The sequence below is a fragment of the Diadema setosum genome, chromosome 19 (assembly GCF_964275005.1).
Source record: "Diadema setosum chromosome 19, eeDiaSeto1, whole genome shotgun sequence".
NCBI lineage: Eukaryota > Metazoa > Echinodermata > Echinoidea > Diadematoida > Diadematidae > Diadema > Diadema setosum.
In genome coordinates, this window is record NC_092703.1 from 25,365,970 (window position 1) to 25,383,479 (window position 17,510).

Below are 17,510 nucleotides of genomic sequence, written 5' to 3' on the forward strand. Positions count from 1 at the left end.
TAAAACTGCCATAACCACAACATTACTGCAGTTGTTGTTTTTTTTTTTGTCATGTCTTTGTGTTGTTGTCTAGTTTTTGTTTTATCTTCTTTTCATGTTTGCTTTTCTTGTGTTTGTTATCATGGCTTATCTCCGGCAAGTACATCTCGACCTTAGTTTCTAAAGAGCAAGGTGTTTCCTGTTTCTGTCGGATGGAACTTGCTGCAGCAATTAGCCTGACGTGTGGATGTAGTTCGTCGCGCAATAATATTTAGTCTGGTATCATATTTTAGATGTCTACAACGTCTGACAGGACAATTTCATTCTCAGTTTGACGATGTATAAACTGTAGTTTGTGCAAGGCTGTATTTATGGCTATTTTATGCAAATACCGCATAACTTCACGTGGTCAAGAGAGTTGTTTTATCTTTGATGCTACGTATCGTTGCCATTCTGTCAAATATAGACTGTCATACATTTTATAGAGGCATTTATGCATTTGTTATGACTGTTTTGAAAAGGAATAAAGAAAGATAGAGAATTAACCCTTTCAGTGTAATGAGTCAAACATGTGCACAAATCTCACTCACATATACCTATGGAAAGGACATTTGCAGTTATGTGGGAGACAGAGGGTTTAAGACAGAACGGGAGGGAGGGGAGATTGGAAAAGAGTGTGCGAGAGGGGGAGGGAGGGAGAGGGAGTTCGTGAGAGAGGGGGAACTGAACGGGATATACATTAAAGTAGAATAGACTTCTTCTACCTCGTAACATGATACACACACACACACACACACACACACACACACATATATATATATATATATATATATATATATATATATATATATATATATATATATATATATATATATATAATATATGCGTGTTTTATACCGTGTTTATACATATTCACATTTACCAATATATTCTTTAAGAAAATACCAATCATACTGTGTGAATATCAACATTATGAAGAAAATATAAAGAGAATTCCACAAAAGAAAATTCATTTATTTTTTTTTTCATAAAAATCATACATTCCATCAAGTTGATACTGACATACCTTAAAGGTATCATTCCCCCTGCTTTCTGAAAGCGATTAGTTAAGTGCTGTTTCATTTCGTTAGAAAAATTAAAGCATGTTGAATTTTCTGTATACTAGTATTTTCTTTATACTGTTAAAACTTAAGTAGTCTCCTTATCCAGTAGTTCCAACATCAAAACTTCTAAAATTCATAACTTTAGCATCGATTATCCGATTTCCTCAAACTTCCCCTGATGTGCTCTACTAATGTTGTTGAGTTTTGGTTTACGTTAACCTCGCAGAGACAGCGTAATGTAACCCTCAGTTGTCTCAGGACAACTGGTCACCTGCCGATTCTGACGTCAAGAGAGTTTCAGAAGACGTTAAAATGACTTTTAATTTGCGTTTTGAAGCATGGAATACTAGTCCAGGATAGGCTCCATAGAGTGAGATTTTCATGACTCGGCATCTCGGCGCACGCGCATGTGCATGAGCGAGTGAATGAAGGGACTGAGCAAGGGGAGGGTGTGGGAGGGGGTGTCCGCCCTCCCACGGCGGGGAGCTTTAACAATTTTTAGCTCTTAATGGTGCATACTTAAGTGACTATTTTTTTTTACTATTTTGAAAGACAAAAGGGAAATATGCCTTCAATTGCAACTCTAACTTTAATCCTTTAGGCTATATGCCCCCAATGCGTGAGAAAAATGGGTGTCATGTGTGAGATCGTGAGACAGACCCTAAATGCTTGAGTCTCACTCACAATGCGTGAGACTTGGTAGCTCTGTCCTTTACAGAAGATCCAAAGCCCAACCTTACCAGCAACCATCCACAGAACTATCTGAAAACAGGCATGCTGACATTGTTGCGGATTTTATCACCGTGCAGTTTGAGTATGATGTCAAGGGAGCCTCTGAGATCTCTAAAGTGCTGCCTCATTCTGAAAGCAGTGCTATAACAACTGCACACTGCTCGTTTTTGATCTTCAGCACTTGCAGTTTCAGGATTTCGCGGACCAGCTGAGTTAGGGCTCTGAATGATGGCTTCCTCCAGGGTGGCTATAAACTAACTCCACTCCTTTTTAACATGGTGACATGACAATCACTTCGTGAAGGAAGTTTGCTCGTGCAGATGATCTTACCCTTACGTCTCATAGAAGGTCCTTGGATGACATCAGCCGAGTACTGACCCATCTCAAGACAAAAGAGGGGTAATTCACCTTCTGGATACTTTGCCTCAACCTTTACAAGATTACCATTAGGCCCATGCCTTCCATCTTAGCAACCATCTTGCCAACCTTATGTTCAAGGTAGCCTCCTGTGGCAAGCCTTCCAAGCAAAAGCTAAGGAGGTCCACCCTCCTTCACTGGCACTCGATCACTCTCCCTCTTCACGCTGGAAGGAAAGAATGGCAAGTGTCACCAGTGCAGTCTGCGCATACCCTGACCTTCCAATCATGATAACCCTGGGGCATTTCATAAAGCGTTTTGCTGACAAATTTGTCTGACAAATTTGCTCTCAGCCAATCAGATGCAAAGATATTAGTAGCTTACAACAGTTTGTCAAATAAAAAAACCCCAAATATTTCACAAAACGCTTCATGGAATGCCCGCCTGAACAACCTGCCATCAATCATCAATGCGTCTGAAATCCCACAAGCCAATCTAGATTTTCCTCCCATTACTGAAAGCTTTGACCCCAAAACTGGATGGTGCAGATGCTGGTTTGATGCCATCTCTGATACCACCCAAGTTACCTACAATACTGTGTATGGCCTGGCAACAAAGCCAGACGGCTTCAACGGGTTTTCATCCTGTTTCTATGGCAAATAATCACCCTCTGACCCCTTAGGAAGTGCTGAACATCATCAGGTGTGGTTGCAATTGAGGCAATTGCAGACTAGCCCCCCCCCCCAACTCCTTGCCTTTGCTCAACCCTATCAATAATGGTTTCAGGGGAATCCATAATAGAAAGCTTTGCCTTCTAGCTTCCCCTCCATTTCCAACATTATTTGATAAATACCACCCATCTAAGCTTCTTAATATTGTGTTAGTATTACATTTTTGTATTCAACCTGGGTGTAGAATATGATGGTATATTGATGTGTAGTGCACTTATATTCTTTGATGAAATAAAATAAAAGGTATGATATTGTGTAACGGTTATGATAATGCTCAAAACTCCATTCATAATTCCTAGTAAGAATCCTAATTTATGTGGTAAATTGGGACTTTGCATCACAAAAGAATAACTTTTTTAAGAACATCCTTCAGATATATGATCAGCACTATAAATCTTAATAAACAGTGTAGCTGCATGTCAGGAAAAATAGCTTATTGGCTTTCTATTTCCACATACATTTTTGCCATTCATATTGTCATGATTGCACAGGAGAATAAGAGTGGGAACCATTTTGAACTTTTGCACTTATAAGAATAAAGATACATGTAGGCCCTCTATATTGTAAGTGGCACCCGATATATTTGTGTTGCACACGCAACACTTTATAACAGCTTAGGTACAGGACTGGAAGTACAGTAAATTTGTTCTATATTTCCATGCATTTTTTTTTTTTTTTTTTGCCATTCATATTGTACATGAGCATAGGAATGGCGGCCATTTTGAATTGAAAATGAGCTTTAAATATTAAATGAACCTATACGAAATGAAAATTCTCTTGCATATGCAGATGCAGTAACTCTAGGAAAGGAAGTGTACAAAGTTTGGTGGGATAATTGGTCATAGAATGCACATCATTGTGATTATCACGGCCAAATTAGCATATTTGGCGGCCATTTTGGATTTTCGCATTTTGCCGAAAATGCTCAAGGTTACGCGAGTGGTATCAATCGGATTTGGAATCAGCACCATCGAATTGACAAGAAACCATCAAAAAACAGTATATATATTAAAAAAAACCCAAGGTTAAGTGCCTTCTAGTCTGGACTAAATCTGAGTTGAATGCTATTGAGGAAACAGCAAAAAATCTCAATAGCATGTTTCTACAATGTACAGTTTCAAAGACGATTTTTGTTCGTTTCCCAAAAAAAAAAAAAGAAAAGTTCCTTATTAGGGATACCACAGTAATATTTTCCGATGGTTTTCATCCGCCGTTATCCAAACAACTCTCACGCCACTGTTTCAATCCATAATTGTGTTTGTACAGTAAAGTGGGGTTCCAACTATCACGATTGGCGCCACGATTGAAATCGTGGTCTTGATCGTGAAGCAATCGTGGTGATCTTATCAGATTGTATTACCTTGTATCATATCGTGAGGTCAATCGTGGCAATCGCGTTAATCGTAGAAAATTTTTGGACGGTTCAAAAATTTTCTACGATTAACACTATTAAATTTTTATCGTGATCATCGCATCAGATTGTCTTGGATCGTATCGAAACGCAGCAAGTCTTATCTTATCGTGCTTCTTAATCGTGTTGATCGGGATCGACTTTTTCACTTTCTTTCTGCTTATTTTGCACATTTGCCCTTTTACTCGCAAATCGTATATTTTGTATACCGCGAGGTTGAATATGGGAGGGGTGGCACAATGAAATGTAAAATAGCAACACCACTGAAACATCCACCAGAAGCAGAATGTTCCACACACCCCATAAAGTAACTTTTGTGACTTTTGAAAAGTGAATTGTCGTGGATGTAAAGTCACTCGTGTAAAAACCACTGTCATTATTTTTCATACAGAAGTTAGTCAATAAGTGTAGCAATACCCCTGCTAATAATTTTGCTTATGACTTAAAAAAAAAACATTGTTAAATAAAACAATAAATCAAGCCAAGCCAATCTAACTTTCAATACCCCATAGATAACGACATTTTGAAATGAAAAGGCCTATGATACATACTTTGCGAATATGAAATCAAACACACAAGCAAAGCTATCAGTTCGGCCAACTTTCTTATTGAGCGTAAAACACATATTATGCTAGCATTCAAAAAGAGCCTATCCTCTTTTTTAGCATCAATATCATATTTTCTTCATGTATTTCAAAGAAAGGTGAAAACATTTGATCTGATCTGATCTTGTGTATTCGTTTTTGTTTTTTGTTTTGTTTTGTTTTTGTTTTTGTTTTGGGGGAGGATGAGCACGTTGATTCAATAATCTGGTAATTTCTTTAGGTTAAATTAGAGGAGGGGCTGTTGGCTGGGCTAGGCGATGTTTTCTATCTGTGATCTGTGATAATGTAACCGTCATTCGCAGTACTGCAAAGGTCACGTTCTCATCATTCTCAACCTGTCAACCCTTGCCATCATCAATGGTTGTGGATAGTAGGCTTAATCACTCTGTAGAAATTGAGGAAACAATGAATCCATCGTCAGCCGGACTATAATATTCCCATTCGGGTCCAGTCGCACCTTAAATGGGGGTCACTTTTGATCCTGATGGTAAAAAATATCATATCTTATCTCAACAGCCCGCATTGATTCGCGGTATTCTTATTGGAACGTATCAGAACTTAACTGCACGCGCCAAATCGGGGATCCCGATCGTAATGATAGTGGTAGATCGGAACAAATCGTGGACTCAATCGGGACAATCTTATCGGATCGTATTTGAACGGGAGATCAGATCGTGACAGATCGTATTGCTTGAAGTAGACCAATCGTGACCATATCGCATCCAAGCGAAGCAACAAGTATTGGCTCGCATAACCTCGTATCCAAACGTGAAATTTCAGACGAGCTCAACGAAACTTCTACGATCAGTTACGAATGTCCAATCGTGGCGTTCGTAACAGATCGAACGATAGTGGGAACCCCGATGCTCGCCCATGCATGCGTGAAGAGTATGTTGGTTCGTTCTCGTTCATCAATATTTTGTCATAAATTCTCACATCTGTAAAACTACAATCCTGAATCACTATGATAATCAACGGAAATGAAAATGCTTGCAGAAAATTATAGTTATTCAGTAAGAGCGATAAGGAGCGGCGGGGGGGGGGGGTGGGGGAGGGTGGCAACTATCTCAGTTTGCTTGTGTCTTCTATTTGTGTCATCGTTTTATATTAAAAATATTATCATCCCGTCATTTTGTACCTATGTCGAAGTAAACGTGATCTTTTTGTTGTCTTTCAAAGGTAAGAATTATCTCTTACTTCCGCTGTTCTGTCATATATATATATATATATATATATATATATATATATATATATATAATTATATATATATATATATATATATATATGTATATATATATATATATATATATATATATCTTTCTCTGCCTCTGTTTTTTTTTTCTCTCCTTCCCTCTCTCTCTCTCTCTCTCTCTCTTTCTCATTCTATCTTTCTCTTTCGCCCTTTGGTATACAGGAAACGACAGATCAGGGAGGGGAAACATCCACTTCTATACCGGGATCAAAGTTCATTTCCTTATTGCTTTCTTATTCTATGACCGATCATGTGCAAAACGTTATCCACTCTGTTTGTCTAAGTTTTTTTTTTTTTTTTCTGTTGAATTCAACATGAACAATATGTTGATTTTTGTTTTGTTTTGTTTTTTAATGATAAGGCGAGATCACGAGAGGCCAACCACTTCCTGCTCTCAGTTTCAAGATTTGTCCAGTAAAATATAACATCTTTATCAAGCCACTGTTTTTAGCGTCATTCCGTGGCAGGACGTACTTGCTAACAGACTAAACCGTAAAAAACAAGCCACTGTTCGACTATTACTGGCCAGGGGTGTAAAACGTATCAAAATGAGAAGGAGGAAGGGGGGATCGAGTTCAGGGCATGTCTTCAAATGGGAATCTCGAAACGGAACCCTTGAAAATCCTAGGTTTTAGTTGTTATTTTTTTAGTTTGTTGCATAATTGTTTTTTTCTTCAAGATTTTATTTTGTTTATTTTTTTTCTTTTTCTTTTCTTTTTTTCTGGGGGGGGGGGCTGGGGTTGAGGAACGCGTACATGTGTGTGTGTGTGTGTGTGTGTGTGTGTGTGTGGAGGGGGAGGGGAGGACAGTCTCGACCTCGACCCCTTCCATCCCTGTTTCTTGGTAGTATTGCCTGCCAAGTACTTCTCGAAAGAAAGAGCATTCAGTAACATGGTTCAAGACGCAAGTATCACCACCATCCAACTGACCAACTCACCCAACTCCCCACCCCCCTCCCCCCCCCAAAAAAAAAAGATGATTTAATGATACGATTCCTACCCGACCCTACACACAATAATAACTCGTCACCTGACTGGACTAGTCTAAAATGTGCAACCACAGATCCTCATCTACGACAATTAAACTGGCAATTTTGTGCCTCTCGAAACGGAGAGTTCACCAAGCGAAAGTTTTTCCTGTTTTCAGAACTGGTGGGGATTTTTCTCTCTTTTATGACGTATGAGACTTTCATCTTATGCCCGAATAGTTAGTTGCCTCTTCATTGCAAGCTGGACCTATAGCTACCGCACTGACGGGGATCTGTGATTTAACCGCTCAATCACACAGGACATAATCAATTTTCACGAATTGCAATAGGTGTTAGGGTATGTAGTGGGGTCTGCATTCTACCCCCTTTGCTCCCTACAAGCCTTATCTATTAAACTGACATCCCAGATACTGTGTGAATCAACTCCGAGAGGCCACTCAACAAAGTCATTCATGAGCGGTTTATGCCCAAGTGCATGTGGGTTAAAGCAGAAAAAAAAAATTAATGTTTGCGGGAGAAAGACAGTAGAGTACAAATACACTGATGGACGTCAGTACTTGACATTTCTATTGTATCAGGATGCAGAATCAACAAGTTGTAATGCTGCTTACTGCGGCACTTTTATTAGTCCCCACTAAGTGCCAATGGTCGTCATCAGAGATGGATGAACGGACGTCAGAGGGGGTCGAGTGTTCTGTTTGCACTTGCGACTGGGACAATGGGCAGACACTCTACTGCCAAACTAGCGACCTCAATGCAACAGATCCCTTCCGAAATTTCGCGGAGTTACCGGACGTTGTCTCTGTCAAAGTGTACGGTGACACAGCGGAGAGCAGAGGGCCCTTAGTATGGCCGCAGGATGGCGATTTGGTAAAACGCTTTCCAAACGTGCGCAGTTTAGAGTTTTCTGACTGCACTTTTGAGACGATTGGGAAAGGCTTCCTGGATGGTCTGTCAAGCCTCCGGTCATTGACCTTCACTGAAAACGGACTTAAAGAAGTTCCCGCGGAAGCGTTGGCCCCTGTCGCTGGTTCTTTGATGGAACTGGAAATTTCTGATCAAAGTGAGATCACTGAGATTCGAGAGGGTGACTTCCACGGATTCTCTAATCTATCCACGCTGCGGCTGTCAAGCAATGGTATCTACCGTCTGCACGTTGATTCATTCATTGAAGTCATCGATTTGACAACGCTATCTCTAGATGATAACAACTTGACCAATATTCCCGATCACGTTTTTTATAGTACCACAAAACTCAAAACATTGGACCTCAGTCGGAACTCACTGCTAAGGGTCCCACGATCCGTAGATGCTCTCAAGCATTTACAGGAACTCGACCTCAGTTTCAACCAAATCTCCGACACTGTCGATCTCGATTTCATATCAGGTATGACAAATCTACACATTCTGTCACTGCAAGGCAATTTGATTTCGACAGTAGACTCTGATGCTGTTGAAGAGTTGTTTAATTCTTCCTTATATGAGGTTAAACTCTGCTCTAACCCTTTCCTTTGTGATAACCGTTTGTGCAGTTTGATGTTTTGGTATGATTTATTATTGTTTTCATCACCAAACTGGAACCTTTTGCCTATCTTTGGTCAGGAAACATGCGAGTACACATGTTCGTCTCCATGGGAATACTACAGGAAGCCGTTAAAAAGTGCATATTATGATGTTTGTCTTAACGTTGACATAGGCTTCGATACGAACTTTTCAACGACACAAGTAAATATTCCGTTGCTTTTAAAGAACAACAAAAAAAGAATGCACGCAATTGGCGGAGGAATCGGTGCTTTGGCCTTTGCGGCCGTCATTTTCGGCGTGGTCGTATTTATACGATTACGACGGTTCAGATTGATGAGAGGAGGATTCATATTCGCAGGTAGAGGTCTACTTCGACCGAATAGGATTTATGGTCAAGAACAAGATTTGGTTTATGACGCCCTCGTCTACCACCACAACGAAGAAGTGGAATTTGTAGACGATCGCCTTCGTCCGCGTTTAGAAAACCATCCGAATAACCTTCGACTGTGCCTGCCCCTGATCCGCGACTTTCGCCTTGGTGCGAAGAGGTTAAACAGTCTTCGAGAGTCACTCGTGGCGAGTAGGTGTGCCGTGTTCGTAATCAGCGAGGCTTTCGTTCTGGATGCCCGGTGTAGGCAGGCCCTGGAAGTCGCGTGTGACTACCTCCATCGAGACGATCTTGGACCGCCCCATATCAAGCAAACTGGTTTAATCCTGATACTTCTCGATCCAGTGCTCTTGGAGACTCTTCCGGAGGCCATAAGGGTTCTCGTCGATCGTTTGATCACTTTAGAATGGAACAACTTGGACGAAGAACGATGCTGGAGACGACTAGAACAAAGCCTACATGATTTTGTTAGACAAGAAGAAAATGAAGTTTAATTGTGAATGAAGGCAGAACGCCGCTTACATCTCGCATTGTATATAATAGTATACATTATAGCATAATAAGGATTGGTACAATCAATGGTGCGCAAGAACTGAACCTGATATAATGTAGTTGAGAAAGTCATTGTTTGCTACTGGAGTAAGAAAGAAAAGATTGTGATAATAGTATAACCATAGACCTAAATAGAAGCCTGTCATTTATCCCGTTAGGAAAGCGGTATAGTAAGATACTAAGTATTCAGTGATAATTGGTATCTGTGTGAAATGTAGGCCTATATGCCACACTTCTTTAGGTCAAACTCTCGCAGATATGATTCGAATTTAAAGTGAAGAGATTTTAGCAATTCCTGCACCTTTTCAGTTTGTTTCGCCTTGTTGGAATCACCTTGTGCACTGTTGTGTGGTAAATTAGTGTCCCTAGCTAAACTCTGTTCAATAAAATGAGGTGATTTTTTTCGACACCCTCTTCTATCCATGATTATAAGACCTGAGCTTGGTAGGAATATGACAGTCTTGGGGCAACCTGCCTAAAATGCTATTGACACACAGTACGTGTGTATCGCAACATAGTACTAGTAACCTGAGTTGAATGCTCCCCGTGAGTGGACTGCGCGCTCTGGAAGCATTGATTTGAATCCATTTATACCGAGGTGATTGTGTTATCATACAATAATACTTTGTAAAGCTCTTTGAATACCTCAAATTGGTGTAAAAGTTACACCGCTAAAACTAGGGACCGCGGAACGTTTTTCAGTGTGTGTGTGTGTGGGGGGGGGAGGGGTGTCATGGTCAAGGCCTCCCCTCCCCCCCCCCCCCCAGGATATGATCTTGGGGGGGGGGGCGGGCGGTTACTATGCGAGAGAGCGAAGCGACTGAACCCGAGCGGAGGAAGCGAGAGGGGGAGGGAGTGGGAGGGGGTGTTCCCCTCCCACGGTGAGAACTTTTTGCATTTTTATGTTGTAAATGGTGCAATTTGATGCATGTTTTCGCGTGTTTTATCGACTTGAAACGGCCCCACTTGTTTAAGGTAGCAGGATGTTTGAAGTCGATTATCATTTAACAGTTTGTCTAAAAAGTGGTAGCACTCAAATAAACTTCTTGTATTCATTCTTACAATGAATTTCATGAACGCTGTCGGTTAAGCAAGCAAACAGAAAAGGCATGCACACGAGGATGTACATAAGGGATATTTCTCCTCCCACACGAAGGTGATTTTACATTATCAGACATGAAAGTCAGCGATCTCGTGCAAACTTTTGGTGCAGTACTTGGAAGTGTTAATAGCAAAATAACGGAATTTAGCTCTTTTTCCGAGTGTGCATCATCTCTGTATTATATATGGACAAAGTGAGGTAGAGCTTATGGGAGGGTGTGGGAGGGGGATGCCCCTCCGTATCGACGGAACTTTTGCGTTTTTTAAAATTGAAATAAAGCGATCTGAAGCACATTTTTCTGTGGGAAATTCGGAAATTGTCATTCCCCAAAGTATACTAAAGTCTATAGAGGGGATCAATCAATGGAGGGTGGCAAGATACCCCTCCCATATTCGAGGGAGCTTTTTTTCCATTTTAGAAGTGAAATTCAACTTGGGCACGTTTCTGTTGGAGTATATGGAAATTTGTCAATCAGAGAAGTGCAAGTCTGTGGAAGGAGACGATATAGCATGATGATGTGGGAGAGGATAAGCCTTCAGCTATTCTCCCTCCTACATGAGGGAGATTCTGTATTTTCTGATTGCAGTTAAACGTTGTGGTGCACACATTTTGTGGCATATATTTGGAGAACTCAAAGTGTAGCCATAGTCTACTTGTATGCACAGGGCGGAGTGGGGGGGGGGGGGGGCAAACAGGGAGAAAGCGTAGGAGAGTGCTATCCCCACCCTTCACGTACGAGGGAGCTTTTGCCTTTTTAAAGATGAAATTGAGATATCTCGTATATACGCATATTTTGATGGAATATTCGAGAAATTATCCCCCCCCCCCCAAAAAAAAAAAAAAAATGATCGGGGGAACTGAGAGAGGAAAGAGGGTTGATTAAAAGGGAATATTTTCCTTGTACATGAGGGAACTATCAATTTTTCGGAATGTAAGTGGTGTGATAGACGGGAACTTTATGTAAGGGCGGAATCTTAGGAAATTCAAATTTAAGTGGGCGTTGTGATTTTCCCCCGATTTTACCCCTTTTTTTTTCTCCCTTTTTTTCTTTTTTTTTTCAAGAACTAAAAGTTCCGCGGCCTCTGATAACAACACCTATTTAAGTATATGGCTCTATATGTATTATGAAGTGATTGCATAGTCCTTTGGTTATCATCATCGTTGTTATGACTGACACTAACGCTATAATGGATGTTATCAGTATTCCTGTTATGTCTTTATTATCATAGTGAATTTGAATCCACAATGCACTGATGACGAAGAACATCCTTTACCCCGGACCTAGTCCTGTGCTAGTTTCGTTTGTCTGTTTGTTTGTTTGTTTGTTTGTTTGTTTGTTTGTTTGTTTTTTAAAGCTATGTACTATATACATCTAGATGTAATATCAAGTAGAATACAAAGTATATGACCGCCATCGCTTATAACCAGAGCTTAAAGGAGACGTTCTGATGGTTTTCAGATTTTTACAATTGAACAACGATGAATTAGTTATGCTGAGAGCAGAGTTTCAGAATTTGTGATAGTTGAGCTGAAGAATAAGAATATTTTCAAAATTTAGAACAAATTGCAATGAAAAAGGATGATGGCATGGCAGAGTCACCATAAGAATGCATGAGTTCGGTCTCAAGGAAGCAGAACAAAAGAAGAAGGCATGCATAGATTATATCACAGGTGAATTCGCAAGGAAGCGGTATTGTAATGAAATTATGTTGCTATATTCTTGGCATTATTTGAACCTCCTACAATTGTATGCCATCATCCTTGTTCAGTGTAATTTGTTTAAGATTTTTCAAAGTATTGTTTCTCTGCTTAAAAACCAAATAAATTCAACAAACCTAATGGAGTTGTCGATCTATGTACTACATGATGTGATATTATGAAAATCATCTGGAATGTCCCTTTAAACAAGGAAATGAAAAAAGAAGAAGAAGAAAACATTTTATTATCTATTTACCACATTACTGTGCTGGAGATACTTTCTAAAGAAAAATAAAAAACACCATGCGATAACAACTTTTACGCTTGTAAAGGTTACCATTGTAACACTTGTATTGTCACTCAAATCAATGAAATTTCAATTTGAATCGAATTATATTCCCAAAAACACATTCAATCAGGTACAACAATTACAAAACAAAAAAAAATACAAAATATATATACATAAGATTTTAATGCGGAAAACGGAAATGAGCAGGTGTAATATTAATGACAATAATGATAACTCTCGTTGAAGATCATTGTTATACTGTGTATTGGAAAAGAAAAAAGAGTGGCCCACGCAAAAGACAAGCCTGAAGAGATGTACGCTACTCAGTGAATTGGACCTAGGCGAGAAAGAAATACAATAATTAATAGAAGAACATAGAAGCTAAAACATACGCAGACGCACACTGGCAATTAGCATTTATGGCTAGTCACTTTGAAATTTTATACCGTACATAATATTTCAGTATTTTATGTTCAAGACGAAGGAATGCTAACTGTATTGAAATTAAAGTCTATTTTATTCAAGCGTATAATTGACTTTAACTTGAATTTCTTCCAAACTGCTTTGAGGTGTTGCGCTCAACATAGCATGCACACACGCACGCACACACAAACATATATACACACACACACACACTCAAAAATACAAATGTTTATACATATATATATATATATATATATATATATATAAAGTATACTTTATGAATATATGTTTATATAATTTACATATTATTTACTAGTATAGGCACCTATGACATAAAATGGTATTGCATTTTCTGTATGTAGCCAATTGGTGAAATGTCAACACATAAATTACAAAACATGTGTGCATACCTACGCGCATAACGGGCGTGTGAATATGCATGTATGTGTGTCTGTGTGATATTCTGTGCATTCTACCTGGTGAATCAAACTTAAACAAGTAACAACGATCTGTAAATTCACGTGTTTGAGTTGTCTTGAGCAGACTTAGAGAGAAATATTTCTTTGTCATTGTTTTATTTTATGCAATGCTTTCATTTGAAAAAAAAAACACCTCTATTTAAATCGTATCTTTTCCTTATTTCGCAAAATTTCAATAAGTTACTCGAGAAGATAGATATGAAAAGATACGAAAGAAACGCAATAGAGGATATAACAAAAAGGTGTGCCGCATCGAGTTCATGCTATTAATGTACATCTTTTAAACAATGTAGTGTAAGGGTCAGCTTATTCAGATGATAAGAATGGAACCAATGATATTACTCTTTGAAACATGCATAATCACAGCAGATCTTTTTTCATCATTTACTTCACCATGCAAACCTTCAAGCAACACATCATTATGTCTTATTTTATGTCCAAGTTTGATTAGGTTTATTCTTTTTTTTTTTTGTTAATCTAAGTTTACACGTTTAGAGTGACTTTGAATATGACATTAGAATTGAATTTACTTGAAAAGACAACTACATCGTGCTTTTGGTTTTTGGGGTGGCGGTCGAGGAAGATCAGAGGCACATCCCTTGACATGAGTCTTTGAGCGGAACCCCCGCCCCCCCCCCCCCAAAAAAAAAAGTCCTGGCATTTACGGGATTCATAAGTTTTTAAAGATATCATTTGTTTTGGCCTTTTTCCCATCCTCATCCCTGCCCGGGACCTAACCCCCATGGTTTCACTGCCATTATTGTCTATGAAGTTACTGTAAAATCGTTCCTTGCTTCCTTGATCCACACACTATTACACCCGCCACAACAAACGAATGATGCAAACGAACACAAATTATCTCCTCCATAAACACTGTGATAAACAAATGATGGTAATAATGTGGACGAATCCTTGAATAATCCGACATGCCACCCCTCTCAATGCAGCTACACACAGGGCTCGTCACTCGAATGATGCTCAGCTGGAAACGACGGACCTACATTTCAACAACACTTTTGAATTTGCACCTGTAAATTACGAAATAAACCCAACTAATTGCGATCTCTTCTAGCAGAGATTTTTGTTCGTGACGCTGATCGTTTACCCGAGAATAGGTGTCTCTACATTTTTACCTGGACTGACCACTGACTGCGCTTGCTCGTACTGACCTCACGAAGTGTCACAATAAAGGGAGCGGATGCTTCCCCCTTTTGTTGTCTATTGTCGCTTCCCACTAAGAGTTCCAAAGCCGCTCAAGGAAGTCATGCCTGAGCGCATGCAGGTGAAATGTCGCGACATTTCGTTTTGCTTTCATTTCTAGTGTACGTGGGATGACACGCTTTCACAAAGCACGGATAAACGTCGGTACTGCGTATCACTCGTGTGTCAGGATGCAGAATCAACAAGTTCGAATGCTGCTTATTGCGGCTTTTTTATTAGCCTCAACTAAGTGCCAATGGTCGTCATCAGAGCTGGATGAACGGACGTCAGAGGGGGTCGAGTGTTCTGTTTGCAGGTGTGACTGGGACAATGGGCAGAAGACACTCTACTGTCAAACTAGCAACCTCAGTACAACAGATCCCTTCCGAAATTTCCCGGAGTTACCGGACGTTGTCTCCGTTGAAGTGTACGGTGATACATTGGAGAGCAGTAGGCCTTTGGCGTGGCCGCAGAATGGCGATCTGGTAAAACACTTTCCCAACGTGCGCAGTTTAGAGTTCTCTGACTGCACTTTTGAGACGATTGGGAAAGGCTTCCTGGATGGCTTGTCGAACCTCCGGTCATTGACCTTCACTGGAAACGGACTTCGAAAAGTTCCCACGGAAGCGTTGACCCCTATCGCAGGGTTTTTGAGGGAACTGAAAATTTCTTTTCAAAGTGATCTGACTGAGATTCGAGAGGGTGACTTTCGCGGGTTCTCTAAACTATCCATGCTGCGGCTTTCAAGGAATGGTATCTACCGTCTGCACGTTGATTCATTCGTCGAACTTGTCAAGTTAAATATTCTGAATCTGGATCGTAACAACTTGACGGATATTCCCGACCACGCTTTCGATACTCTCACAAAACTCGAAACATTGGACCTCAGTTTCAACTCCTTACCAAACATCCCACGAGCCATCGACGTCCTCGAATATTTGCAAAAGCTCAACCTCAGTTTCAACCAAATCTCCGACACTGGCGATCTTCTTTTCCTATTTGGTTTGCCGAAATTGCACAGTCTGTCGCTGCAAGATAATTTGATTTCGACGATAGACTCCAATGTTATCTACGCATGCGTGTTTAATTACTCCGTGTCTGAGCTTAAACTCTGCTCTAACCCTTTCCACTGTGATTACCGCTTGTGCGATAGTATCTTGAGTTGGTACGATTATCCCCTGTTTTCACCACCTAATATGAATATTTGGTTATTTGAACTAAAATGCGAGCACAAATGTGAGTCTCCACTGCAATACTGGAATGAGCCTTTCAGAAGTGTATATCAGGACGTTTGTGTTAACAACGGCAACCGCGCTGATTTCAACTTTTCGACAACACAAATCAATGTTCCGTTGCTAGTAAAGGACAATAATAACCAAATTCACGCGCTTGGCGGAGGAGTAGGTGTTTTGGCGCTCGCTGCTGTCATTTTTGGCGTGGTCGTATTCATACGATTACGACGGCTCAGATTGATGAGAGGAGGATTCATATTCGCCGGTCGAGGTCTACTTCGACCGAATAGGAATGATGGGCAAGAAGAACATCTTTTTTATGACGCCCTCGTCTACCACCACAATGGCGAAGTGGAATTTGTAGACGATCGCCTTCGTCCGCGCTTAGAAAACCACCCGAACAACCTCCGACTCTGCCTGCCGCTGATCCGCGACTTCCGACTTGGTGCCAAGAGGTTAAACAGTCTTCGAGAGTCACTCGTGGCGAGTAGGTGTGCCGTGTTCGTAATCAGGTTCTAGTTTGTTTTGTTGGTTTTTTTAAACATGATTATGTACAAAATATCTTTAGATATAATACTCAGTAGAATACAAAGAACGCCATATCTGGCCGCCATCGCGTAACAGAACTTAAACGAGGAAATGAAAAAAAAAGACATTTTAATTTATTATTACATCACTGTGTTGTAGATACGCGCTTGTACATATTAACATTGTAAGTCCTGGTATTGCCACTCAAATCAATGAATCTTCAATCTAAATCGAATTATATTTCAAATAATGCATACAACAAATACCATAAAAAATCATATAACACAAAATAATCATATAAACACATTGAGGCGGAAAACGGAAATGAGCAGGTGCAATATTAATGACAATATGATAACTCTCGTTGAAGATCATTGTTATACAGTGTATTGGAAAAGAAAAAAGAGTGGCCCAAGCAAAAGACAAGCCTGAAGAGATGTACGGTACTCAATGAATTGGACCTAGGCAAGAAGAAAATGCAATAATTGAAGAACATAGAAGCTAAAACATACGCAAACACACACAAGCGCGTGAAGGCACACTGACAATTAGCATTTATGGCTAGTCACTTCGAAATTTTATACCGTACATAATATTTGAGCTTTTATGTTCAAGACGAAAGAATGCTAACTGTATTGAAAGTAAAGTCAATTTCATTTAAGCGTATAACTGACTTTAACTTGAATTTCTTCCGAACTGCTTTGAGGAGCTATTGCGCTCAACAGATATGGCATGCACACACACGCACACACACACACACACACACACACACACACATATATATATATATATATATATATATATATATATATATGTGTGTGTGTGTGTGTGTGTATTTATGTAATTCTATATTATAGTATACATTTTAGATATACGTATAATTATATACATTTACATATCATTTACTAGTATAGGCACCTATGACATAAAATGGTAA

At 39.8% G+C, this 17,510-nt stretch overlaps 2 protein-coding genes across 2 annotated transcripts; both read left to right on the top strand.

Annotated features, from left to right (window-relative positions):
* Positions 1–8,196: 8,196 nt before the first annotated feature.
* LOC140242748 (toll-like receptor 2) lies at positions 8,197–9,564 on the top strand. Its single transcript, XM_072322506.1, has one exon. It carries the CDS (start codon positions 8,197–8,199, stop codon positions 9,562–9,564), a length of 1,368 nt encoding a protein of 455 aa, XP_072178607.1.
* A 5,440-nt stretch (positions 9,565–15,004) lies between these two features.
* LOC140242370 (uncharacterized) lies at positions 15,005–16,564 on the top strand. The gene has a single exon (XM_072322106.1). The coding sequence runs from the start codon at positions 15,005–15,007 to the stop codon at positions 16,562–16,564; it is 1,560 nt and encodes a 519-aa protein (XP_072178207.1).
* The last annotated feature ends 946 nt before the right edge of the window (positions 16,565–17,510 follow it).